Source organism: Balaenoptera physalus (genome assembly GCF_965194825.1).
Source record: "Balaenoptera physalus genome assembly, chromosome: 20".
NCBI lineage: Eukaryota > Metazoa > Chordata > Mammalia > Artiodactyla > Balaenopteridae > Balaenoptera > Balaenoptera physalus.
Genome location: NC_138901.1, coordinates 10084900 through 10112010, shown reverse-complemented (window position 1 = coordinate 10112010; position 27111 = coordinate 10084900). Strand labels below are relative to the sequence as shown.

Sequence of the window (27111 nt, the reverse complement as noted above, 5' to 3'; positions counted from 1 at the left end):
GAGGGCGTGGGGCTGCCGCTGACCCTCCCCCTGGGGCCGTGGGTGGAGGCCCACCCTCTTCTACTGCCATTTGGACAAGAGTCCGTAGCCGTCATGCAGCATCCGCTGGTTCCAGAGTCAGACAAGTGTGGGTTCACGTCCCAGGACTGCCACGTGCCAGCTGTGTGCTCATGGGCAAGTGACTTCTGGCTCTGAGTTTCTCTCCTCACACAGAGAATGCCAGTTCACGGGTTGTTTGACGATTACGTGAACTAACACCTTTTTATAGCTTAACAGAGTGGTGGGCTCTGAAAAGCCCTCAACCAATGGCTGTCACTCGTGCAGTCAGCATCATTCAGCATATACTGAGCACCTGCTATACCCCTGGGCTGTGTCAGGTGTTGGGGACTCAGTGGTGAGCCCTCGCCCCCGGGGGTCTCCACCCTCCACTACTGAGGTTCTGAAATGTTCGGGTGGCCTCAGGTGCTAAGGCATTGCCCTTCCCACTCGAGTTCCCTGCACCATGATGGCAGCCCTGCTCTGCCCTGAGGCATTTGTACCAGCACCCCGGCTTGCAAAGACCATGCCCCAAAGTCTCTGCCTTGAAGTACTGGCCTGCAGGGATCCACCCACCCTGCACGCCTCTGGAACAACATCTTGAAGAACTCTAGGAAGGGAGGTGTGAGATTCCAGGAGGGGGATATTCCTGCCGTGCATCTGGGGTGGCGGGCTGGAAGGGGCAGGAGGGGTCTCGAATGGAGATGGGCACTGGGTCTCCGGGTCTCACCCTCCACAGGCTAGGACCTGGCTTTCTTCGGGTGCCTGGGCTGTTTGGGCCCTCTGTTCCTGTCTGGCAGGGCCACTCTCCCACGAAATTTGGGGGCAGGAGCCCGTGAGCCATGGAGGTGGCCTGTTTCTGGGCTGAGGAAGCAACTGAGTCCGAGGCAAGAGAGAACCCGGTGAGGGAGAGGGCTGTGGCCAGGCCGTGTGCCGTGGCTGCCCCGGCCCCCCTGCTGCCCTCCCACGTGTGACATCTATCCCGGGGCAGCCCCAGCTGAATCCTGGATCCGCCCTTCCTTTCGCTCTGGGTCTCGGCAGGTCCTGGAAATCTCAGTTGTAACTGTTTATTTCCGTATCGGTGCTCCCAGCAAAACGAGCTCCCTCCCCTCCATGAGTTACACAGGAAACACTCAGAGGCAACGGAGGTGCCCAGCCCGCACACGCTTCCGCCAGGCCCCTGCTGTCAGTTGGCCGCCCAGGAAACTGGAATGTTAGCGTGAGCCAAACACAGTGGCGAGGTTAATTGGTTGTCCCCCGAAAGTCACGTCGTGCATTTCAGATTTAGCTGATGCTCACGGGGCCTCCCCGGGGTGTCCACTCCCAGAAGCAGGGCACACCCCAGCACCTAGAACCTGGCCTAGTGGGTGCTTGGTGTGTATTCAGCGAGCGAGTTCACACACTCCCGCTGGCGTGGATGTGGGAACACCAGCCCTGCCTGCGCTCAGCAGCAGGTGACCCTGGACAAATCAGCCTCCCAGGGTGCTGATTCCTCCTCCACTGAGTGGACAGAACCTTCTCGGTCTCGGAGGTCCCTCTCTGGGATCCCGGTTGTCCTGGGTCTCCTTGGAGAAAGTCAGAGGACCCATGCTATTTCTGCTCGCGCGCCTTGAGTCACAGCGGGACATCTTGCCAAAACCAGCCAAACTCACCCACACGTGTCAGCAGGAATGTGAGCAGGCCCTGATGTGTGGGCCAGCACGGACAGGAGTCAGGGGGTCTCTGGCCCCTTCCCTTGATATCGTCATGTGTCCCAGCTTCATCTTCACTCCTTTTCGATAATCTCATCATCTCTTTTTCCCCAAAACTTCACTTTCCTGTGATCAGCACATTAAGAAAATAGGAATATCACCTCCAAGAAAACAACCAAATGTGTTAGTCTCGTGACTCCCCTTCTCTCCTGTTCCTCGTATTCTCCCCCTCCCCCCGGCCCTTTCCCCTTTCCCCTCTGTGAGCACCGATCCGCCCCTCTGTTACCATCACGTTATCGCTGGTGGCCCTCTCGCTCCACGAAACTCCATCCCTCTGCTCCTGAACCAACCTCCCTGGGCAGCCACAGCCAGAGGGAGCCTCCCTCTGAGCAGGTGGGTGTCGACCAGGCCCTCGGCCCCTGGGAAAGGAAAGGTGCGGCGGTCGCGAGGACAAGCGGAACGCAGCCTGGATTCGGATTCACACGGAGCCGTGGACCTGCGTTTCCTCACCTGTAAGATGGGAACAACCATCCCACGTGTTCCTGGAGCTGCACCAAGGAACAACCAAGACGGGTACAGTGTTGTGGATTCTTCGTGCCCTCAGAGGGTCAGCGAGTGGAGGACAGCCCACAGACTGCAGTAGTGCAGGCATGGGGTGGAAGTTTCCAGAAGGCAGATTTCAGCTCTGCGTGTGGAAGAGCTTCCCAGCAGAGCTGCTCTGAGAGGGAAGGAGCCGCCACACTGGTAGTGAATGTGCATCGCTAGGCTTGCTCAAGCAGAGCCAGGCGGGATGCCGGTGAGAACACAGAGGTGAAAGTCACTTTGTCTGGCAGGCCGGGTCTGGTGTCACCTGCAGTCACCTCCTGTCTGAGACTCGGGGATTGAAGGAGTCTCGGGTTTGCTCGGGTTGCAGATTCCCCAGTGTTCAGAGATTTGGGGCAAGGCCTCACTCGTGCATGCCCTGGGATGGGGAGGGCAGGACCATCCTGCTTCCAGGCTGAGAGGTCAGAGCCATGAGGTCCCCTGGCTCAGCCATCACTGGGGACTTGAACCCACACGTCCTGCCTGCCAGCAGTCAGCCCCTAGGTCAGCTGCCCCCTCTTCTGACACTGATCGGCACGGAACAGGGGAGGCCTAGAGGCCAGGCCAGGGATGCTCACAGAGAGCCCTCTGAACCAGCCTCTTCTGGAAACTGACCCGCCCATTCTCCTGGTCCTGTGAATTGTCACACATGGCATGAAGGCTCTGGCCTGGCCCCTGCTCCGGGCTTAGGAAGTTGACATCTGTCCCTCCTGTCCTGGGAGCATGGGCGGTGCATCTCCAAGACCCAGTCCCAGGTCCCTCCTCCCCACAGCCCTCCACCATGCCTGTGTAAGGACCCTGTCCGTGCTGTGAACATAGCGGGGTGTGGTCAGGAATACCCTGGGGGCGGCTTTCCTGCTCACTCTCCGCGTGGCCATGGCCTCCGTACCCCCTCCGTGAAATGCAGCTCGTGACACCTGCCTCTTCAAGTCACCCGGAGGATTAAGTGGCCAAGTTCGCAGAGTACCGATGGCAGTCCCTGCTCACACGGGCACTGTGTAAATCCAGCCTGTTCACCTCCTGTGTGTCCCCGGTGCCAGGCAGCAGAGGCTCAACAGACGCCAATGACTTGGGTACAGCTCAGTATTTGCGGGGTGGCTGTGAGGGTGGAGGTCTGCTCCCCTCTCAGGGCAGGTGAGCCTTGTCCAGAGCGAAACAGGCAGATCACACGCCTAACAGCTTGGTCCTCAGGCCTGGTGGTCATGTTGTGCTCCCCTCCTCCACCCTGTCTAGAAGCCGGCTTTGCCCAGAGGGGGTGGAGAAATGGCTTGGTGCCCAGCCTTTGCCGCCAGCCTCCCTCCCCTCTGCAGCCTGGCCTGCGGACCAGGGGCCTACGGTGCCCTCCCTCCTCGGGTGAGGAGTCTGGGAAGCAATTAGCCTAATTGTCGTGGCGGGGCTGTGCCCTGAGGGATCCCCAGGGGACTGCACAGCGAGGGGCTGGGAGGGGCGCTGTCTGCTGCCACTTCCGCTCTTCCCTTCCCCCCGGCACCCTGCCCCCTGAGCATCCCGCCCAGCACACCACACACACAGGGGACCCTCACCCCGAAAGATGGGAGCTCACTGGCCGAGGCCTGAGTGTAGGAATTTCCACTGGGTGAGTGATGTGGGCAGAGACACTTGGGAGGCTCTTAGCTCTAGATCTTGAAGGTGGAAGGTCCTCCCGCCCAGCCTCTGCCTCTAGGCAGGTGAGTCCTTTTCCACGGACTAAGAGGTTGGGCTGTGCCCAGGGCCACCTAGAAGTGGACGCATTGAGTCTGCGCTCAGGGTCTGGTACCAAAGGCAATGCCACCCCAGATGCAGGAGCAGAGACAAGGCCGTTAGCCACAGGGCCTCCCTGAGAGGCTGGCCGGGCCCTCCCTGGTCAGAGCCCCTCCCTACCCGTACCTCGGGCTAGACAAGCCCTCCCATCCCACGTCGCCACGTCATCAGGATCCAGCAGGGAGCAGGTGGCTCGCTGGCTCTAGGATAACATGAGTTTATTTACAAGGAGACTCTGCAGAGGTGTCTGGAGGGTGGGCAGAGGGGCACCACCAGGAACAGTGCAGGACCCCAGAGCTGGTGGTGACAGACCTGTTACCACCCCAGGCCTAACGGTCAGAGGAGGAAGCAGCAACTGGAACTGAGAAGGAGGGAGGGTCCTGGAGCAGCCCCTCGAGAGGGGGTCTAGGTCCCCCTTGGTCTGGGACAGAGACGGCCTCCCAGGGAGAGAGTAGGGGAATAAATACCCCAGACTCACTCCCCTGCTCCGGAAGCCAGAGGACAGAGCCCTGGCCCCACCCTCACGGCCAGCCACACACCGTCCCCCGACATCTTCCTTCCTCCCGAATCGGTCCACCCTCTGTGTCCGTTGCCCTCAGTTCCCCTTTGCCAGATGAAAAAACTTTGATCTCTCGAGAACTTACTGCCTTCCACCACCATTACTGTCGGCTTAGAGTGGTCAGTTCCTGCTGGGCCAGAAACTCCTCCAGGGCAATAAAGAGAGTGGTGAGTAGGGACCAAGAAAAGAGAGCGCGTCTGGAGAGAGACTAGGGAGTTGGCACAGTCAGCGCAGCTGAGGGGTCAAGTCGGATAAGGAGTGGGCGCTGACCATTAGATTGTCAGACGGCAGAGGTGGGAACCTTGCCCAAGGCAGTTTCAGGGGATGGTGCCAGGGAGAACCGGCTTGGGGTGGGATTACGAGGGAACGGGAATAAAGGAGTTGCAGCTGCAGGTCTAGGCAACTCATTCAAGAGACTTTGCTCTGTCGGGAAGCAGTGCACGGGCTTTGTAGTTGACAGAGCCGTGTGGTCAAGGAAGGTTTTCTCTTCCTATCATGGCAGAGAGTCAACGAATTGCCAGAGCTGTGAGCACGTGCTGGTGAGAAGGACTGGATACCAGTGTGCACTGAAGTGATTGGTCATAGACAGGAGCGGGGACGGGAGGGAAGGCCGAGGGTAGGACCACAGGCAGGGAGGTGAGCAGGTGAGCATGGGCGCCGTCTTCCATTTGCCACAGGAAATAAGAAGCAGGGTCACCGCAGAGAGTGAGACTAGTGGAGCGTGGTTGGCGGGTTGAGGAGGGAGAGTGAAAGGGTCATGGAGAGTGAGGGGCAGTGCCAGGCAGAGGGAAGTGATCTAAGGAAATCAGCGTGATTTGGTGCTTTTCTCCAGTTGTGGGCCACGGAGTGGAGTGGGCAGAGGTCATCTTACTGGTTTGCCAGGCCAATGTGATGACAGGAGAGAGGAACAGATTTGCAGAGGGAGTGGGGATAAGTGACCTGACCGTAGTCTTTAAGCTTTAACACGTCTGTCCATCTACTCATCCATTCACTCTTCATCCGTCTTTCCATCCATCTTTTTATCCATCCATCTATCCACCCATCCACCCCTCTGTCCATCCATCATTCCATTCATCCATCCATCCACTCATCCTTCCATCCATCCACCCATCCAGTGTGCATTGAAACTCTTCCGAGTACCGCAGTGTTGTGCTGAGTACAGGGATGTGGGGATGGAGGTTGAGTGAGTGGCCCCCATTCTCTGGGAATTCACGATCCCCTGGGGAGCCAGACAAGTTCACAAGCTGCTCTGAGATCATCTGAAACCATGAGGCTATCTGAGATGAGCCCCATGGCCTGGCAGGGGGACTCTGTGCAGCTCAGGCCGCCAAGCCCAACCCCTCCCTCATTGTGGCCCCAACAGACCAGGGAAGAAGGAAGAAAAGGAAAGTGACAAACACTCACTGTTGCGACCCTCTGTGTGCCAGGCAACTAGACAGCCTCTCAGGATGAACCTGATTACTCACTGCCTTTCCATCCTAGTCTGGTCTGGCGGCTCTCAGCCCAGGCTACACTTCAGAACCTCATGGGAAAGTTTGGTTGTAAAGTTTGGCTGCCCTGGGGTGGGGCCCAGGCATGCGTGTGCAGCCAAGGTGAAGGCCACTCATGGACGACAGCCACCATGCCTGGGCGTGGAGGACACCCAGGGCGGGGGTATCGAGAATTGCCCAGGACCCACCGAATCACGCCAGAGATTACCACTGCAGAGGGGGAAACAGAGAGGATAAACGGTGACCTGGGGCCACTCGGTGGCCAAGAGGGGGGATTGGAGCCCTCCCTGTGCTTTTGAGGGTCTAGACTGTCACTAGGATGTGGAACCTCACCTCCCTCCAAACCCCGCCGCCCCAGGAAGGGCCACAGTTCTGCACGAGGAGCAGAGGGCCAGGTTTGGGAGCCGGTGGCCAGTGCCAAGTCACTTTGCCCCGTACCTCCGCTTTATTAGCTGTGAAGTGGGGAGATAATGTCTACCTTGTAGGCTGGAGGGAATTCGATGAGTTCATGTCCGCAGAGCAGGGAACACCATGTGCTCAGATATGCTGACTTCATTATGTCGCAAATGTCCCTCGATGTCCCCGTCCCACAGCTGCTTCCTGCCCACCCCAGACCCCTCCAGACCCTGGCACTCAGGACCCCAAACACACCTCCCAGCACCCCCACTGGGTCAAAGCTTCCCCTGACAGTCTGGGCTCCGGGCTCCTGCCCGGGAACCATGCAGTGGGAGTGATCGGCGGCTGGCCCTCTGCCAGGACGGGACCCGGGGAAGAGGGCACTGGGGAGAGTTATGGGTGGGGTGGTAAGGACGCAGACGGGAGAGGAGCCCGGCTTTCCTGGAGCCTTGGAGGAGGTGGGGAAGAGGGGGCACTGGGAAGATGTAAGTTAGTGAAGGCTCTAATCAAATATTTATCAGTTAATTGATATCCGGAGGCTGCTGACAGCACCCTCTCCCTCACCCTGGCCTGTCCGCACTCCTCCCCTGGCTCTCCGCCCTCCCGCTTCCCTCGGCTCCTTGCGCTCGCCTCCCTCCCTCCCAGTCCTCGCCATCCTGGAGCCTGGGTGCTCCTCCGCCTCTGCCAGCCTCCCTCCCGCCTTGCTGGCCCCCTCCTCCCTCATCCTGAACCCACCCCTTCTCCCTCGGGCCGGGAGCCGGGGATGTTGCCAGCACATTGGCCGACTGAGTAATGGGGCTTTTCGGCTACTTGGGATCAATGAGGTGGGACCCGCCAGCGAGGAGAGGGCCCTCATGAGTGCGTGCACGTGTGTACACGCGTGTTTCCCTCCACTTGTAAGGGGCGTGATCTCGGCCCCAGTTTCTGCAGAGAGAGGGGAGGGACCTGGGGGCTTCACCAAGGAGGACGAAGAGGACGGGACTTCTCATTAGGTGTCGGGTCACCCCAGAAGTGAGGGGTGTTGGCTGTGAGGCAGTGAAGGCTGGCACTGGGGCCTGGGGAGCAGGGCAGGGCTGGGCCCCGGGCAGAGAGTTGGGGGCCTCAGGCCTCCGGCTAGAAGGGAGGTGAGCAGGCAGACAGTGGAGGGGCAGGGCTCTAGCCTGAAGGCAGAACACCAGGTCTCGTGCTCTATCTCCATTGCCCTCTTGTGGCCCGTCCCCTCAGGCCACCTCCCACCCTAACAACTGATTCAACATCTGGGTAGTTGGATTTACTCTCCCACTGGATAGCAGACCCCACCAGGGCAGGGGCTGCCCATCCTGCTCCCCACCGGAGCCACAAGCCTGGCACCCCCAGCTGCCCACTGAACAGTTTTGGGTGAATAAATAGTCACCAGTTGAACAGCATCGAGCGAGCCGGCCTGCCCACTGCAAGAAGCACCTGTCTCGCAGGGGAGATGGACACGGAGACAGACACTAAAACTGAGGTCAAAACACGCAGAGGTTGATGGGGGAGCGCGGGAGCACGCACGAGGTCCCAGGGCATCGGGAAAGCAGTCACAAGCGTCAGCCGTCCCCGTGTGTGCAAGGGTCCTTCCACGCTGGGAGGCTACTCCAGTGAGAGGTGGCCCCTGTCCTTCCAGGTGGTGAGGCACCCTCTTCCCTGGAGACACCCTCAGAAGGCCAGGGGCCGCCTCCCCTGCTCCCCAGTGTGTGTCACAGCAAGGGACAGCCGGAACCCTGCTCCACCCCTACCTCCCCTGGCACCACGAGGGACCCTAGTCCCTTCTCTGGGGCTGAGGGACCTTCTACCAGGGCTGCTCTTTATGCCTGATGTCAGTGGCTCTCACAAGCCCCCCCCAGTTGCAGGAGGAGGTCTGGGGCGGGGCCGAGAATCTGCCTTGCTACCTGCTCCCAGGTGATGCCCTTGCTGCAGGTCCTGGCACCCCATTTGGAGAACCACTGCCCTGGGGTGTTTCCGGGCCCTGCTAAGGGTCAGGGCTTCTAAGAGCCCCCGCACGGCTGGGGTCAGCGTCGAGGGAGCACTTTCCCTCCTGGGGCAGCAGGCCTTCAAGAGGGTGGGAGAGGTCTTTGGGACATCTCCGGGATCCTCAAGACAGAGGCGGGGACCCTACTTGCCCCCCTGATAGCACCTCACCCGGTGGCCACCGTGAGGCCGAGCTGTACCAGGCTCCATGTCTGCACGATCAACTCCAGTCCTCTTCCCTGCAGGCTGTGAATCGTGTTTCCTCACGCCTGCTTTACTGATGAGAAAACCGAGACTTAAAAGCCTTTCTAAGGCGGGAGGGAGAGGGTGTGGCTATCAAGGGCCACAAGAGGGATTCTGGTGCTGCTGGGACGTTTTGTATCTTGACTGGACCCATGTCACTCTCCTAGTGGGGAAGGTTTCACAAGATGTCACCACTGGGGAACACTGGGTAGAGGGTACACAGGATCATGCTGAGATATTTCTTACAACTGTTGTGTCTACAGTTATCTCAAAATATTTATTTTTTTTAAATTAGGTGGATTAAAAAAAAAAATCTTCAGTGTACTCAGGCCTGACGAGTTTGCACAAGTGGCCTCAAGCACAGAGGGGTCTCACCCCAGACGTGGGCTCCCCAGAATTCCCCCTGCAGCCCGGCTCTGAGCTGGTACCCCATGCTGGGAGAGCCCCCCTCCTAGGGGGCATGGAAGATGCTGCGGAAAGTACAGTTGGAGACCACAGGGCCTTCTGGAGAGGGGGCAGTGAAAGGGGGCAGTGTCCAGGCCGCACGGAGGTCTAACCAGCCTTGCTCTCTCCTTCCCCAGGGCAATCAGGACGCCACGGCTCCGCCTGAAGCGATGGCCCAGCCCTACCCCCCGGCCCAGTACCCGCCTCCACCACAGAACGGCATCCCCGCCGAGTACGCCCCGCCGCCACCGCACCCCACGCCGGACTACTCGGGCCAGACCCCGGTCCCCCCGGAGCACGGCATGACCCTGTACACACCAGCACAGACCCACCCGGAGCAGCCGAGCAGTGAGACCAGCACACAGCCCATTGCAGGGGCCCAGACAGTGCCGGTAAGGGCCGCCCACCTTCAGAACTTCAGGGGGATTGCCGGTGGGGAAGGGGCCTGGGGGCCTGTGTACAGAGAGGCAGCCCCATAGCAGGGCTCCCCGCCCCCAGGAAGGAGCGCCTAGCCTCCAAGCTCATCGCCATCCGACCCCAAGGATCTTCCTGGTGGGCAGGTGCCACGGCGGGGCAGCCAGGCCCACCGCCTCTAGCTGCCCCCCACCCCGGTCTCCCCGAGCCGCAACTTCAGGCCAACTCTCACCTCATCTGGGAGACGGAGCGTGTCCTCAGCGGTCAGTGACCTGTTAATGGGAAGTGAGAGAAATGGGCGAGGCCGGTGGCCTGGGCTTGCTCGGCCCAGCGGCATCACGGGGGCAAGCAGGGGGCGGTGGCGGGGGGCGGCTGGCGGCAGCGAGGAGAGGCCCAGGGCCCCTCAGGGCTGTCTCGGGTTGCAGGCACTCCTATCATTGCTAATCACTTGTAATCTACCTGCTTGGCTGCCCTCCAATCAGATAGCTTCAATTATGTGGTTGTAATGCAGCCCCAAGGAGAAAGTGCTGAGCCTGGCACTTCTCGGAGATTTCCTGATAGCAAGGATCACATCCAGGAGTGGCCGCCGCCCCTGGCCAACCTGGGGTGGGCGCCCTGTGAAGGTAGCCCCTCTGGAGACCAGGCTGCTGCATCCCCCTCCCTGACCTCCTCCGCTGCATTCTCCGTGGGCCGACGCCCCGCCCAGCTCTGGGGCTTTGCGCTCATCCAGTTGGCCCTGCTGCCTCTGTCCCATTGCTGGCTGGCGGGGCCTGGCAGGAGGCCGGCACGCCCTGTGCTGACTGGGAGCTGCACCACCCATCTGATGGGTGCCCCCCTCTGTGTGCTCCTTCCGCCCCCTAACCCAACCTGGCTCCCACGGTGTTCCCCTGGATCCAAATATCACCTACCCTCCCTGTGTAGGCAACATCATCCAAGCTCTGGGGAGACAGCACCCCAAGCTGCCCCCTGGGCTGGACCAGACCCCAGCCAGTGCCCTTCCTGCCTGCTGGAAGCACTGCCCAGCCTGAGTCAGCACCAAAGCCACCAGGCTTTTCCATTATCCCAGTGTCCCTGGTACAGGATGTCTGCCATAGACGCCCCCAGGGTTCCACGGATGAGAAGGGCAGCGCCCACGGGCCTTAGAATGGGGAGCCAAACCATACTTCCCTGGTTTAGCTTTTCCACCTCAGAAAAGAGAGGTGAGCACGGGAGCCAGAGGGGCTCCCTGTGAACAGGTCACTGCCGGCCAACTGGTCTCTTTCTGATGGACAACAGCAGACGGGGTGTATCTGGAAAAACCTCTCACAACCTCCTTGTGAACAAATACTGACCCCCAGAGGTTTGCCCTGGGAGCAAACCTGGGAGACAAGAGGATCAGACTTGCAGCTGACACAGAGGGGGCCGAGACCGACAGCTAACACCCTCTAATACCTCGACGGCACACACAGAGGCCTCCTGGACCCCCTGACACAGCCTCACCACGACAAATTCAAAGTCGTCTTCCTTCGGGGCTTCCCTGGTGGCGCAGTGGTTAAGAATCTGCCTGCCCATGCAGGGCATACAGGTTTGAGCCCTGGTCCGGGAGGATCCCACATGCCGCGGAGCAACTAAGCCCTTGTGCCACAACTACTGAGCCTGCACTCTAGAGCCCGCGAGCCACAACTACTGAGCCCACGTGCCACAACTACTGAAGCCTGCACACCTAGAGCCCGTGCTCCGCAACAAGAGAAGCCCCCGCAATGAGAAGCCCGCCCACCACAACGAAGAGTAGCTCCCGCTCGCCGCAACTAGAGAAAGCCCGCGCACAGCAACAAAGATCCAACACAGCCAAAAATAAATAATTAATTTTCAAAAAAGAAAGTCATCTTCCTTCGGCAGACATTTGCGGGGACCTGCTTGTGCCAGGCGCTGAGCCAGCACTGGGGACACACGGGAGAAATGACCAGCCCTGCCCCGCGGGAGCCGTTGCTTCCCACCAATCAGGGACATAAAGTGGAAGGGGGCCAGTGTTGACCTCCGTGCCTGTGAGAATCCACGGCCCCGGAGAGGACCCAGGAGTCTCGGAGAGAAGCCAACTAAGACATGAGAGTCTCCCTGCTCAGCTGAGCGCCTCCCCAGGAAAGTGCCTGGGCCAGAGAGAGAGCCACTGAGCCCGTGAACGGGCAGCCTCGACCTTCCTTTCTTTACCTGAGGCTCCTCAGGTCCTGCAAGGGGGTCAGAGTCTGCTGCTCGACCATCGGGATCCAGAGACGGAGGCCCCACGGTGAAAGTTACTGGATTAGCAGGTGACCTTGAAGACACCCAGAGCTGCCCGGCAAAGATTTTGGCGTGAGTGCTCTGACTGGGAGTGTTTCTTCAAGCAGGGGCTTCCCACCTTGGGAGGAGCTGGGGAGGGTGGCCGCCGGCCGTCCTGCTCTAAGATTCCAGGAGCCACTTCTACTAAAGTAACTGCTGGCACTGCCAGCCCTGCTGCCCAGCTGTCTTATGTCCCTCCTGTGTCAGGCCTCCGTCACTTCTCTGACTCTCCTCTTGGCCTTCCCCAGGCAGCCTGATGTCAGAATCAGAAGGTGCGGGGCAGCAGGCGGTACGGGCTCCAGCTTTTGTCCAGACCTGCCCTCTCCTGTCTGTGGATTCCGTTTGTCATCACGGTGTCACCCACGTTCTTTTGTCAAAAGGCAGCAGAGGGAGCAGAGCGATTGGGGCTGCGGATGGAGCGGGCCCACCTCACGACCCTGCAGGGCCCCCCAGGGGTGCGAGTTGGGGACCACCTCCCTGGAGCACTCATTCACTCAAGGTCATGCGGGTCCCCTGCAGGTGTCCTCCCCACCCACCCTCCATCGTGGGACAGCCAGAGGGACCTCCTCTCAGAAACTCCTCCCCTTCTCCCAAATCTTCCTCTGGGGCCACCTCACCTTTGCACCATGGGCCTCACACAGCCTGCCCCATGGCTGTTCTCTCCTCCCCCACCAGCAAGCGCTGCAGCAGCAGAAACTCCACCTGGAGCGGCGGCCTTTGGTCCCCTGTGCTCTTGGCTCTCGGGGCTTAAGAAAAGGGAAAGGGGCGGACCGTGGTGGGAGTGCACCACCGCAGGGTGAGACTCAGCCGCGTGCCGCCTCCACGCAGGCATGGTGCGAGCAGACGGCACCGTCAGCACCAATGCAACAAGCGCAGCGGCCGGCAGAGAGTTCCTGGGGCGTGGCATCACTCACAGAGTCCAAAGCGGACACACAGCTCCGCTCAAGGGTCTGAAGAAAACTTCATGAGTGAACGGCTTGAGGCCACACACGGAGAACGCCTCCTCCAAGGCTGGCTCACCGCCCACCAGGGGCGAGCCATGTCTGGCAGGCAGCTGACAGTCACTGCACGAGTGCCCAGGAGGTCTTGGAGGACCAAAGATGAGGAGAGATGGGGCCATAGAGAAAGGGCATTTCCAGGAGTCTCCTGTGCGGCATCAGCAAGCCTTGACTCCATCCCAGTGACGGCCACCAGGTCCTGGCCTGTTGCCTGTGGCCCTGCCAGACCTAATGACCCCTGCCCAGGGCCCTCTTGGCCTCTCCCTGTGCTGGCTTGGGGAGGCCCAGGGGAAGAGAGCTGCAGGCTCCTCGGAGGGTGCGAGGGTGAGAGATATGCTGTCCCACCCAGAGGGGCCGGCTGCTGCCTTGAAAGGTGGAGGGGGACCCATGACGGCTAAGGTGACACAGAGATGGGGAGGACGCAGAAGCAAAGCGGCCGAGAGCAGTTGTGGGAGGGAAGGGAGCGTTGCTGTGGCTGTTTCTCTTTTCCCTGCATTTGAGAATCAAAGGCAAAGATTGCTTTAAAAAAGAAAAAGGAAGTAAACTCCCTTGGAAGGCGGTGCAGGCTGCCTGGACCGCTGTGATAAATGGTGGGAAGGCCTCCATCTCGCCTCGGGGCAGCCAGTGTGCTGTTACACTAGGAGGTTTCTCTGCACATCTTACAATTTCACAGTCATTGAACCCATTTATCTGCCTCTGTCTGCAGCTGCGCTTGGGGGCAAGGGGGGCTCTTTTCTTACTTGTGTCCTGCCCCCACCACCCCATTTCTCCCACCTGACCCTCAGCTGCTCCCCTAAGGGCCTTTGGGGTGGGATGCAGAGGCAGGAGGACCCTGGATCTTGGAGACACACAGTGGGCTCAGTTCTGCTATTAGGAGGGGCCCAAGGCGGGGCAGAAAGGACAGCCCAGCCCAGCCCCAGATGCCCCAGCTTTGTCAGCACCCTGCCGTGGTGCCCCCCCCCAACCCCTGCCCCGCCCAGGGCTCCCCATCTCCTCTGAGCGCGAGCTGGGCCTTTCCTGTGGCCCTGGCCGCTAGGTCGCGCTGACCGCTGCCCTCTGCTGGCCCAGAGTCAGCATTGCATGCCCCTCTCCCACTAGTTTTCCAAGTCTGGGGTGAGTCCATTAGTCACCTGTACCCAGGAGCAGCTGAGGGCACAGGTCTGTGGGAGGCACGGGGTGGAGGGGGGTGACAGGGGGCACCGGGCCCACCCTTACCACTGCACGGAAGAGCCACAGCTTGTTGTAGCCAGAGGGCAGGGCTCAGACTTAAGAAGAATCAGCAGATGCACTGCCGGTTCTGCCTTGATTGAGGGGCACAGACGGGCCCTCTGAAAGTGAAGCACAGGCTTATTTTCTGCAAGGAAGAGTGGGACCAAGGGAGGAGGAGGACAGCAGGACAGCTGGGGAGGGGGCTGAGCTGTTGGGCATCTCCAGGTCCTGGGCTTGGGGGGAGGAGCCCACAAGTGTCCCCAAAAAGCCCAAAGGCAGCTGCCCCATGTTGCCCATCAGGAATGAGGTCATGTGCAGGCCAGACCAGGATTCTCGGAGACTTGCTACCTCACTCCTACCCCACCAGCTGTTCCTCCTCAGACGCCTCCCTGCTAAAGGTGGGCTCCTGGGAGCGGGGGGTCGGCACTTGTTGGTAAACCCCCAGGAACAGGCGCAGGACCCACACTTGGCCTCAGAGAACACACGCTCGTCAGAACTGGGCCTGCCACGCATGGGATGGCCAACCTGCTGAGCCCCAGGTCACGCGTGTCCCCAGGCACACGAGACGATGGTAGCTTCAAACCCACAAATGGGTTCTGACACCCTGTGCTTCCTCTCAACACAGGAACAGAGCTGAGTCTAAGGGGCCTTTGAACAAGATGCTCCCGCACCCCTGCAGCCCTCCCCAGGCCCCCTGCCAGCTCACCACCTGGAAGTGTGCCCAGGAGCTGGTGACATCCTTTCCCCTCCCCTATGGCATCCGCTGAGTGCAGGAGTTGGGGGAGCGGCCCTTTCCTTCCAGAAAGGATGACGAGGGTGGCCATCGAGGGCAGGCACTCAGGAGTCCAGAGACATCTCCAGCCACTGGCCTTGGTGAGGCTCTGCCCCTCGGGGTCCACTCCTCAGCCACAGCACGAGGCCTCGGTCACAGTGACCTCGCCCTGCTCACTGCCCTGGCTCCAGGAGGCTTGTGGTACTGGTCAGCACTCCTCTGGTGGACAGAACCCACCAGAAGCAAACGGGCAGTTCCTGGGGACCCGTGGAAAGTGCTCTCCGGCAGCTCTCCTCTCAGCTGTCCTCGTAGCGTGTCTCTGCGGCCCAGCCTCTCGCCGCCGGCCAGCTGCCTCTGCACCTCCAGCCACGTGGGAGACCACAGCCACTGGGACTTCCATTTGTGCAAAGTCTAACCCAGGCCTCGAGGACCCTGCCCTCCCCGCTTCACTCTCTGTAGGCCCCCAGGCCGTCGTCTGGAGTCCTGTCCCGGAAGCAGACCCCCAGACAAAGATTCAAATTCAAGCAGTGTATTGGGCTGGTGATCCCAGAAGACCTGGGAGGAGAGCCGGGACTTGAGACAGGAAGAGGAAAGAAGTAATAAAAGGTGTTTCTCGGCCCGTTATGCCCACAAGGGGCAGAGGCACGAGGGGTCAGAGGAGCCCCACGGGAGGGAGCCGGTGTCTGTCCACCCACCCCATCCGTCACCGGCTCTGCTCCTGGATACTAATGCTGAGCAGCACGCAGAGGGCCGTGGGTGCCAGCCCCCGGGTCACGATGAGCCAACCAGGCCCCTCGGTCAGTCCTCCCCGCACTCACCACGCCCAGCCTGCCTTTGGCTCCGGGGATCCAGCAGGGACCAACCAGGCTGAAGGGCAGCCTGGCTGTGAGCTGGTGGCCCGTCCCTGTTGAAGTGCCCAGGGAGGAACCTCGCGCACGCCACCAGCCCAACCTGCTTGTTGCACTGCACCACCTCGGGGCCTCTTCACGGCCTTGACCTCTCGGGGAGCTGGTGGGAGAGGGGGTTCCTTGCTTTGTGGCAGCTTTGTTCCCTGAGACCCGAGTCTTTCAGAGTCCTTCTGTTGACCAACATTTGGGTCCAAAATGAGGACCAGCTCTGAAGCACTGGACGTGGCCACGCCTGAGCCTTGGAAGATGCAGAGCCCCAGAGCAGGGTTAGAAGAAGAGGCAGGCAGCCCCGGGGTGGCCTCCCTGGGGGGCAGCACCGCCACGGGTATGTGTGCCGCGGTGGCTTCTGAAACTTCTCCGCTTTCCCATCAGGCTGGAAACCCCAAATGGCGCCCGTGGTCCCAGAACTCGGGCTGTCAGGGAAGCTGTGTGCTCATGACCTCAAGGACCGTGTTAGCCAAGGGACCGCTGAGGTCAGGCCTCAGTGGACAGGCCGAGCCACGGTGGGAGGACGCACCGGGCCAGGGAGGCCTGGCCCTGTGACGATGTTGCAGACACAGCCCGGGGAAAGGCCCAGAAGTGGGACCTGAGGCTGAGGTTCTGCTGTGCCGCGTCTCCTGCGAGTCCCAGGATGGGGACGTCCAAGGGGCTTGGGGAAGACCTGGTGCTTAGATCGTCCCCTGCTGTGGGATGGGAGCTGAAGGGGGCACCTCCCAGCCCGGGTCCTCTTCCCGCAGCAGACAGACGAGGCGGCACAGACGGACAGCCAGCCGCTCCATCCCTCCGACCCCACAGAGAAGCAGCAGCCCAAGCGGCTACACGTCTCCAACATCCCCTTCCGGTTCAGGGACCCCGACCTGCGGCAAATGTTCGGGGTGAGTGTGTGTGGCCCCCCCATCTGCGCTCCCACCCCCAGCGCACAGCCCAGGTGTCAGAGAGGCCCCCTGGGCTTCCTGCCTCCCGTTGCCCTCTGGGTCCAGCCCTGCTCTGACCCGAGCCTGTGGGGTAGGAGGGAGGAGAAGGGATGCAGGCTTGGGGTAGAGAGACCTGCGTGGCTGCCACCTCCACCACCTGCCCCTCAGGCCCAGGCCAGTGCCAGTCAGGTTATCACTCCGCTGGCCCCTCCTTCTGATGAGGGCTCCAGGGACCCCTGTGCCCCCAGAGGGCACCCAGAGTGGCAGCCCAGCCTCCTGGCCTCACACCCAGCAGCCCTGCCTGTCCTGTGTGCCTGGGGCCCAGGCACTCAACCTCTCTGGGCATCCTCCAGGCCCCAGGGGTGGGGCGACAGGAGAGCACACGATGGGAAGCACGTGCGCGTTCCGTTCCTGGATTCCCCCTGTCTGTTCCTAGACTTTGCTCTGTAGGATTTCAGCCAGTTGCAGGGTTACTGTGAGATCCTGCAGGGAGGCCCCTAAGTCCCGTGGTGACTTTATTCTGTCACTTGATTTGAACACCTAGCAGGTGCTGACACCCACCGGGTGCCAGGGCTGCCCCGTGGGCGGGTGAGGGGGCAGCAGCCAGGGTTCAGCCCCGGCCACAGAGGACACATGCGCCTGGCCCGTGTTCCCTCCCTTTCTTCCCTCTCCCACCCCAAACTCTCCTCCCCCGCCTGCCCTGTGCCCACTCCCCACTTCTGCCGCAAGTCAGGCAGGCTCTGGGCCCTGAACCCCAGCCCTCCCCTCATGCCACCCACCACCCCAGATGGGATTTGTCAGGCAAACAGGAGGTGGCCTCGGGATGGACTCAGTACCCACACCTGCCCTTGCCCCAGATATCCACTTCCCTTCCTGGGGCCCAGGCCCCATTGGATTTGGGGTTACACCCAGTAGGGTGCAGGCAGGATTTAGACTCATCAGAAGATGAGAATTCTGCCCCGTCTTGGCCCTGGGCCTGGGCAGCTGCCAAACCTCTCTGAGCCCGGGGCCCCCACTCAAAGCAGCTGGTATTGCGATGTTATTAGGTCAGTTCACTTGGACGCCCTTCCAGTCCCTACATCACGGGCCTCAGCACACTCAGTCCCTACAGACTGCCCAGGGGCGCCCATGGCCCCTGCAGGATGCCCATGAGCTCACTCGCCCCTGCAGCACAGCAGCACCACCCTCCCTCTCCAGTACTTGGCAGGGTTGGCATTGCCTCACTGTCTGGTTCCACGTCCCTCCTGGCCCACGTGACACCCACCTCCCGAATGTTACAGGGTGAAGGGGAAACTCATCAATTGTATGCACTGGAGACCTCAGGACAGGCCCCTCGGGACCTCAACTGGGATTTTAGGGGACCTGGTTCACAGGTTCCTGGTCTCACGTGCCAGTGAGGGAGACAAGGCTGTCCCTTGGGAGTTCCAGGCCAGCGATGGGGCAGGAAGGGGGCAGCCAGAGCGTCTGGGCCCAGCTGACTGGTATGTCCTGGTCAGGCAGAGGGGCCTGGGGTCACTGCACCCTGCCCCACACACAGCCCAGCCCCAAACAGCACAGGCAGCAGGCAGTGCAGGGTCCCTCCCTAGCGCTTTGTCTCTTCCGGGGGCTCCTCTCCCCGCCAGCACCCCACCTTTTGGGAAGGACTTACCCAGAACCCATGTGTGTGAATTAGGGCTGGCTGTCAGCAACTTGTGGCCAAGTCCCAGCAGGGAGAGGAGAGGAATGCTGTTGACACCGCAGATGGGACCAGCGTCCTGGCAGGAAAAGCTCTCTGCACGGGAAGGTGGGGAGGGATGCCCCCCTCCCACCGCCAGGCTACCCAAGAGTGCCTTCATGTCCCTGCAGGAGGCGGAAAGGGGGCCGGGGGCAGAGGACCAGACGCAGGCAGTGGGCAAGGGTCCCATGGGGAGCAGGCGAGCCGGGCCAGCAGTCTTAACACACCCTCTCCTGTCTCCCCCACCCCCATCTCTGTCTCTGCAGCAATTCGGAAAAATTTTAGACGTGGAGATCATTTTTAACGAGCGGGGCTCCAAGGTGGGTGCCGCCCAGAGGCCGCCACCATTACAGCGCCCGGCTGTAGGTCCCGCCAGGCTAACGTGTGAAATGTGCGTTTCCTCCCTGGAGAGCTCCGAGCCTGAGGACCCCTGAGCGACACGGGTGCTTGTACTCCCCGCTCCTCCGCCCGCCCCACCCTCCCCACCCCGCTGTCTGTGTTGTCGCCGCCGCTGCTGAGGCTTCCTTCTCTCTAAGTCGCCAGGACCTCTCTGTCTGCACTCGGAGCCCCGGCCCCTGGGCCTGGGTCCCCAGCCTTCGAGCCGCTCCCCCGGGGCCACCGGCCTTCCTGGAGCTGCCCGGAGACTCGGTGGAGGGCCTGCGGGGGGCAGGCGGGAGGGTGCCCGCTCCTGGACGGGAAGACATGCCCCCCCCGCACTTGGGGCTCCTGGGGTGACGATGGGTGAGGCTGCCCCCACTCTGGGTCCAGAAGCCCAGCCTTGGCCCCCCAGGTGGGGTGAGGGCAACAGTCCTGGCCCCTGCTCAGGTCAGCATCTCTCTTATAGCTCTGGCCTGTCCCCTCAAGTGCCAGGCGGTCAGCTCAGGTCAGGCTCAGGCCAGGCCAGCAGCTGCCCCACCCCCGGGGCCGTACGTCTCCCAGGCGACCTGCCAGTGGCACCAGGACAGACCTCTGGGCTGCCCGAGTCTCTCCTTCAAGTCACCTGACTCAACCCCTCTCTCTCTCTCTCTCTCTCTCTCCCCGCCCCCCATTGCCCTGCCCCCCGCCCCACTCCCCACGCCTCCTTTGTTTTCCTTTTTCTCATCCTATGTCTTTCTCTCCATGTCTGTCCTTCTCCGCTCACAGGGTTTTGGGTTTGTAACTTTTGAAACTAGCTCAGATGCTGACCGAGCCCGGGAGAAGCTGAATGGGACGATCGTAGAGGGACGGAAAATTGAGGTGCTCAGATAAGTGTGTTGCGGCAGGGACGCCCTTGAGAGCCGCCTCCGGTCACCCTGGCCCCCCTACCCAGCCCCACTGCTGCCATGCAGAGAGCCGGGCCAGGGCCCCATGGCAGGGCCAAGCTGAGACCGGAGCTGAGCCCACCACCTGCCACCTCTTTTGGGTCTAGACCTCAGGCTCACCCAAGGGCCCCCCACCCTGCCCCCTCCCTCTCATTCCTGGAAAAGGTCCCCAGCTGTGGGGCTCAGCCAGACACTGGGAGGACCCCAGAAGTCACGTCTCTGAGGCTTGGCGGCTCCAAGGACCTCAACCAGCCCAGTCTGCCCGTAGTTGGGAGGAGGTCATTAATCTCACCAAGGAGCGGCAGCTGCCCCGTTCCCCCCTCCCCATGCTGCCGCATCCTGCAGTTTGCCCCTTGCCTTTATCCCCCAGAGGGTGGGCAGCAGTACGCGGCCAGAGCCGAGAAAGGGATCCAGCCCAGAGGCGCAGAGGGGAGAGAAGGCGAGGGGTCCCCCGACACTCCCCCCTCCACCACCCCTTCCCGGGGGGCTGCGTGTGCCCTGCTCAGTGCTGAGGCTCTGGTGTCTGGGAGCTGGGCTTCCCGAGCAGGGCGGGCAGCGAGGGTGGCCAGGGAGGGAGGGGTCAACGGCTGGTGCAGAGCCCCTGGAAGAGCGGTGGAAGGACCTGAGGGAGGGTTTCCAGAAGCAGGAGTGCCAGAGGCACCGACCTCAGCCAGGCTCCAGCCCAGCCTCCAGCAGCACAGGCTGCGGCCCCAGGCCCCAGGGGGTCACACTGACAGGGAGGGGAGGCAGTACAGCCCAGACCCCTCCCTCGAGGTCCACACCTGCCCTGTTTTCTGCTCCCTCCGCCGAGGCCCTCCTCCTTCCTACACCCCAGCCCAGTCCTCTGGGCAGCCTGACCACGGCCTTAGATGTCTGCACAGTAGGACCCACTCCCCTGGCACCCACCTGCTCCTCCCCCATCGGCCTTGCCCCACCACCACGGGCACGTGTGCTCCCCGCCCCCACAGAAAGCTCTCTGCTGGCCTCAAGGGAAAGGGGTGCTGCCCCCACGGGGAGGGGTGACCATCCTGGTGCCCACAACCAGGAGGGCCTCAGCAGCCACCCACGGCAGAGAAGTCTTGGGGGCCATTCTGTTAGCTGCGCTGAGAGCACTTTGGGGAAAGTTCACCAGCCAGCTGCTCCAGTGGCCTTGGGTTGCCAGAGAGAGGCTGGGCGCGGTTTGTGGGAACAATCCTGTGAACGGCAAGAGCCAGTGGGACTGGACACAATGCTTCAGCCGAGGGCCCGGGGCCTGGGCCAGGCTGGGCACCAGCCAGTTCTGGGAACAGTGATGGCCCAGCTTCTCAGCCGGCGGGTGAGGGGGCGGGCAGCACTCGGAGACAGGAGGCCAGGGAGGAGGGCAGGCCATGGTGGGGGGCCAGGCGAGCAGTGGAGGCGGTCCTGTGCCTCGCCTGGGTGTCCCAGGGCCTCCTCCCCAGCCCCCAGCCCCCAGCCACCTCCGAGGCGGCCACGGAGAAGTTCAGAGCAGGACCAGGCAGCCCGTGGCCTACAGGCTAATGTTCCCCTCAGCCTCTCCCTCCCTCTCTCTGGGCAGGTCAATAACGCCACGGCCCGAGTCATGACCAACAAGAAGACTGCCAACCCCTATACCAACGGTAAGCGGCCCAAGACCCCAGGGAGCCTTCAGGGGCCACCAGTGGGGACAGGGTCCAGGAGGAGCCCAGGCTGCTGGAGGCCAGCCTCCCTGGATGCTGAGTGCCCCCTCATGTCCCGGCTCTGCCGCGGTCAGAAGGGGGTGGGTCAGTGAGGCAGGAGGAGAGCTGGGGCCACCCGCCTCCACCCACACAGCTGGTGAGACCCCCGTGCTTTCCCGAGCGTGGCCGCACCCAGAGGCCGAGGACAGGCTTCAGGCGCAGGGGGGAAGTGGCCACTTCCTGGATCGTTCCTTATTTTCTAAGTGCCGAGGCTAGAGGCGCTCAGTATTTAATGAGTATGATGACAGTTAGAGGGACAGCCCCCCGCCGCCCACCCCTGGGCCTTGGAAACACGGAAAGGTTGAGGCCCCGCTGGCCATAGTGTGCGTCAGCTGAGCAGTGTGCCCGTGTGCACCTGGACCTGGCTGTAAGCAGAGGTGGCCAGTCTTCGCTGACGCTAAATGCTGGCTGCAGGGAGGAGCGGAGGGACGGCTCTCAGCCGCTGTGTGACTTGACTCCACCAGGCAAGGATTGGTGCGGGGACTGGTTTGAGTGTAGCTGGGAACTCTTTGGGGCCTTTTTGACTTTGTTCCTCTAGCCAGGAAGTAGCAGCCCTGCTCCATCAGGACAAGCCTCCTGGCGGGGCGTGGGCTTTGCTTCCCACCCCGCCTAGCGGGGAAGAGTGGACTGAGCCACCCCCAGACTCTCTTGTCCCGGTCTGATCAGATATACATGGAGTCAGGGGACCGGCCAGCACGGAAAACCTAGGGCAGGATAGTGGGCGGATCTGCCGCCTGACTCACCAGCCGGACCCCCCAATCTGTCCTCCTGGGGCAGGGCTGGGGCACTGGCCAGACCCCATTTAGACTAGATTATTGTCGCTCCCATCCTGCTTTTTCGAGGACTATCAAAGCTCAAATTCTTTCTAAAAATCTGGGGGCTCCCCGGCTTTGCGCCTGTCCTGAGCACACGCCGTGTATGACTTCAGTGGCCTGGCGCTCAGCACAGGAAGGGAAGAGGTAGACGTTTTTACAGGGCCAGGGTGATCCTGGGGGCTGCACAGCCTCTCGCGAGAGCCGCACGCCCCCACTTTCTGGGCAGACCTGAGGATGTTGAGGAACATGGGATTCAGAAGAGAATCCATCCCTGAACAACTGCACCCTTGGCTCGGAATGGGCACAGAACCGAGGCCAGTTGAACGACGGGGAGTGGAGAGAGGGAGAAACCTCTGCCCACTTCGGTGGCAAACATGGTTTCATTTAAACATCTTAGTTGGCCTGGGCAAGAGTGACAAGGGCTGCAGTGGGCCGGCCCTGGGTTCCCTGCAGGTGGCAGTGAAGCCCAGTTCATGGGCTCTGTTGACTGAGGCTTGACTCTGCTCAACGCTCCAGAGGACTGAAATTCATCAGTCAGTCAGAGGGGCAGAAATTTCCGCTTCAGGAAACAGACTCACCAGGTTTGACCAGGTGTTACTATTTGCAGAAGAAACAAAGGATCTACCCAGGTGGGTCTCAGACTGCCTCTGTCATCTGGGGTCCCAGACAGTGAATTGGGGCCAGAGCAACAGGTGGAGGCACCCAGGATTCCAGAATTGGCAGAGGGAGGTGCCAGGGCCATCCGAAGCAGAAGTGCAGCCTTTCAGACTGCACCCAGAAGAGCTGCCAGATGGGACCTAAGGGAGGTGGGCTTGGGTCACTGACTCAGGACTCTGCTCCATCGCGGATTTTTACTAAGAAGACTCAGTTCTTGGGACTGGAGGTCTTCCTAGAAGATGAAGCATTTCTTCCCTCCTGACCTGGTATTTATAGAAGATTCCAGAGGCCTAGCAGTAACGTTCAGATGCAAACGTCTGTGCTGGTCGTGTGATGGTGGACCAGGGATGGAAGGCGCCCCATAGTCTCATGGAGAGTGTGGAGAACAGGCCCCCAGGAGGAACAAGGCCCCAGAAACTCTGTCCTGGACACCTCCCGGCCAACCCAGCAGTGGGGCTGTTAGAATCTGGGCTTGAGACGTGGAGCTGGGCTGGGGGTGTGCTGCAAAGATAAGACCCTGATAAGCTGAGGGGCCAGGGGCTGGGCCTGGTCAGGTGAGCTGGCCCCACCCTCACTTCCTGACCACCTGGAGCTGGTACAGGCTCAGCTGGTTGGTTTCTACCCCCAGAGCCTCAGGTGGGAGCAGGCCTTCACCCGTGCACCTGGGTCTCTGGTGGGAGAGGATGACCAGCCTGCCCACCTGCAGAGAGAGAGAGGCTGGGGGCCAGGGAGTGGCCAGGAACGTGGGTCTGGCATCCCACAGCTGGTCTGGCTCTGCCACTCTCCAGCCCTGTGATTCAAGGCTGCCGCCCCTCCCTGAGCCTCCATTTGCTCATCTGTAAGATGGGAGGGCGTGACACCGTCCTCGTTGGATGGGTCTAAGACAGTGTGGCATATGGTAAAGTGGTCAGGGGATGCTAGCTGTCCTTCTCATTATCCCTAATCCCAAGGCCCCTCCTCCCCACCTCCTCCGCCGGCAGCACTCCCACCGGCTGCTTTGGGGGAAAACAGACACAGGATAGCAAAAGCAGGACTCAGCACTGAGAAAGGGAGCCCCTCGGGAGCCCCGACCCAGGACAGAGACGGGCAGGAGGTGAAGGAGGTCGCCGTGGCTGAGGCCAAGCACCTTTACGGCAGCCTCTGACCCTCCTGGAAGGCAGCCAGGTGCCCACATGAGACAGCTCCCATGAGACTGGGCTGTCAGGGACTAAAGTACCCAGGCCACCAGCAGCCCCCATCCCAGCTGGGGGCCTACAGACGTTGCATAATAATGCGTTCCACTTTCCCTCCTAATGCTCTTCTGCAGACACTGCAGACCCCAAGCTGCTGGGGCCCGTGCCCCAGGACAGGGAGGGCCTGGGGCAGGCTGGGGAAGGCCGAAATGTGAAAAGAATCAGGACACCAGGCGGATCGTCCGGAGTGACTGGGTCTCTGTTAGGAAGCAGAAGGCACTCAGCCAGTGAGGCTGCAGCATCCCACGAGGGGCCCAGGGCCTGTGCCCCGCCTAATCCATCTACCCCGACTGCAGAGGGAGGGGTCCCGCCCGTCCTCTGCAGTGGCCACGGCCTCGGAATGTCCCAGTGGGGCTCATCCTGGAGTCTCTGGGGTTCCCAAGCGTAGTGTGAGGTGGGGAGACAATGGGGAAGACAATGATTGGGTTTCTTTGCTTCTCTTCTAGGCTGGAAGCTAAACCCGGTGGTAGGGGCAGTCTACGGACCAGAATTCTATGCAGGTAAAGGCTGGAGCTGCGGCGCGGGGCTGGGGCGGGCCTGGCCGGGTATTGGGCGGTCATTGGCCAGTCGTCCTGGGTGGGAGGACGTGGCCAGGGGCGTGGCTAGGAAGGGGCGTGGCTAGGCGGGGACGGTTTTCGGGGGCGTGGCCAGGCCGAGGCGTGGTGGGGCGTGGCCATGTGGGTGTGGCCAGGCGGGATGTGTGGCCAGATGCGCCTGTGGTCAGGCCCCAGCCCTCCTGCCTCCTCTCCTTCCCTTAGCCTTCCCTCTCACACTGTCTCCTCTCCGACGCCCTTTCCTGCAGTGACGGGGTTCCCGTACCCCACCACCGGCACAGCCGTTGCCTACAGGGGCGCGCACCTACGGGGCCGGGGCCGGGCTGTGTACAACACGTTTCGGGCTGCGCCGCCCCCGCCCCCCATCCCTACTTACGGAGCGTGAGTACCTGGGGCGCACGGGGAGGGAGGCTTGGAGAACGGCCCCGGGGGCGTGGGGAGGGGTCGTGGTGCAGCCAGAGGGGCTAGGCAGCCTTTCCAGCACTGTGGCGCGGGGGTGGGGGGCAGTGGGAACTCCAACCTTCACACTGCAGTCGCTTCCGTATCAATACACCCACCTCCGCCCTGCCACCGGATCTCAGGGTCGCTGGCATGTGAGGGACGCTTAGAGCCCCAGCACCTTGCCCAATGCTTTAATGGGTGGTGGTCGGCCCTGGGGCTCAGTGGGCCTTCGCTAAGCCCTCCCTGGTCCGTTCCCCGGGGCCCGGTGCCCTCCAACCCTAATGGGGGGCGGATACAGCTGCCTGGGGTGGAGCAGGGGAAGGGTAAGCAAGGTGGGCCGATGGGCCCCTGGGTTTGTGGGAGAAAGGAGCTGACCAGCAAGGGTGTTACTCTATTGTTATACCAAAACAGGGCACTGGAGCAAACGCTTGTTAAAATGCCAGTCCCATGGGCAGGGCTGGCACCCTGCCCCCTCCCTCCTCAGCAGACACCGGAGCCGGCCTACCCCACCTCTCCAGCGTTCCCACCACTTTCTTGTCCGTTTGCTTCCAGGGTCGTGTATCAGGATGGCTTTTATGGTGCTGAGATTTATGTAAGTGCAGCCCCGGGGGAGGGAGGGTGGAATCTGGCATTTCATATGTCTCAGTGAACAGTATCTCCCACTCCCTGCCCGGCTCCCCCCACCCCCTCCCGTCCTGGGAGCCCAGGGGGCAACCTCAGCACAGGTAAACCTGGGTTATCTGTGCTCAGGGTGCGAGTAGCAATGGATCCCCCAGCAGCCCGATGAGCCAGGCGTGTCTTCTCCGTTTCGCAAGGTGTCAGTTGTATGATGGGGGCAGTGGGTGAATCTTCCATATCCCTAACAGCATTGGGGTCACTGAGTGAGCCCCCATAGGCACCCTGTGTCCATTGCAGAGGCCAGAGAGAGACCAGGAGGTAGAGGTTCCAGGGCAGACCCCTTGATGGGGTCCTGTCTCCTCTCTTCTTTCATGGGGCTGCACTTACTGCTTCCTCTAGCTCGGAGCCCTTGCTGACGACCCCACCCCCACCCCACACAAGACCTCATTTCCATCCTGGGTGGTCGCCTGTAATTCAGCAATCCATTGGTCAGGGCTAAGACGTGGTCTGAGTTAATGCCCTTTGCCCTTGTCCCATCCCAGTGTCCAGGATAGCACCGAGTCTCCATACCCATCAGCGTCAAAGTCAGGGGTACGCTGGCCTGGTGGCAACTCTGTGAGCACCTACCGTGTGCCAAAGCTTTGAACACAGCCAGACATAGCATTGATGCTCAGCCGTGTGTGTTGAACGCACAAATGGACGCATCAATGAATGAATGAATGAGGTGAACAGAAACCCCACCTTGAACCATGCCACGAAACCAGAAGCCAGGTGCCCCCAGGCCTGCACCAGCTACCCCTCACCTGGCCAAGATGAAGGTTGAAATGCTGTGTCCAGCCCACTAAGCCCGTGTGCCGTGTCCTCCCCTTACCCTGCAGGGAGGCTATGCCGCCTACAGATACGCTCAGCCCGCAGCAGCCGCGGCCGCCTACAGCGACAGGTACCCGCGGTGGGCGGGGGCGGGGAGAAGATGGATGGGCCGTCGGGCTGGGCTGGGACAGACAGGAGCCTTCACCCACAACACTCAGGGCCTGGGGGTGCCTCCCCTTGGTGGACACAGGGTCTGGACAAAGGAGACTAGCAGGTCCACGTGAGCTTGGAGACCCCAAGCCAGCAAGCCCCAAACTTCTGTAATCACTTCCTGCCTGCACGAGAGGGGAGCCTTGGGACCCCCCGGTTCTCGGGTAGCGGACAGCTCCTCTGATGCCCAGCCCTGGAGGCCTAACCCCCCTCCCCAGGCTCTGGAGGCCCGAGTGAGAAAAGTAATTAGGAGCCTTTGCTTCTGCTCAGGCACGCCTCTGACGCTTCTCAGCGCTCCCAGGCCTGAAACCCTTCAACCCCGAGACGGAGAAGCAGAGTGTGTGCACCT

The 27111-nt window shown here is 61.4% G+C and overlaps 1 protein-coding gene and 1 long non-coding RNA gene across 20 annotated transcripts in view; one reads left to right on the top strand and one right to left on the bottom strand.

Moving 5' to 3' along the window:
- Window positions 1-27111, top strand: part of RBFOX3 (RNA binding fox-1 homolog 3) — a 454119-nt gene that overhangs the window by 421298 nt on the left and 5710 nt on the right. For 9 of the 19 annotated variants that reach the window (XM_082443027.1, XM_082443030.1, XM_082443015.1 and 6 more), the window contains 9 exons: window positions 9323-9577; window positions 16519-16656; window positions 18676-18729; window positions 19553-19645; window positions 21266-21326; window positions 24576-24629; window positions 24932-25064; window positions 25536-25716; window positions 26621-26682. In XM_082443027.1, the coding sequence (XP_082299153.1) occupies window positions 9356-9577; window positions 16519-16656; window positions 18676-18729; window positions 19553-19645; window positions 21266-21326; window positions 24576-24629; window positions 24932-25064; window positions 25536-25716; window positions 26621-26682 (998 nt within the window). In that variant the 5' untranslated portion in view covers window positions 9323-9355. The remainder of the gene's footprint in view (window positions 1-9322; window positions 9578-16518; window positions 16657-18675; window positions 18730-19552; window positions 19646-21265; window positions 21327-24575; window positions 24630-24931; window positions 25065-25535; window positions 25717-26620; window positions 26683-27111) is intronic. The other 10 variants (XM_082443031.1, XM_082443022.1, XM_082443018.1 and 7 more) reach the window with 7 other exon arrangements.
- On the bottom strand, window positions 1607-4567 carry LOC309650676. The gene is made up of 3 exons (XR_014257680.1): window positions 2238-4567; window positions 2014-2146; window positions 1607-1853 (listed from the first exon to the last, which is right to left on the bottom strand). It is a non-coding gene; the product is annotated as an uncharacterized lncRNA (long non-coding RNA).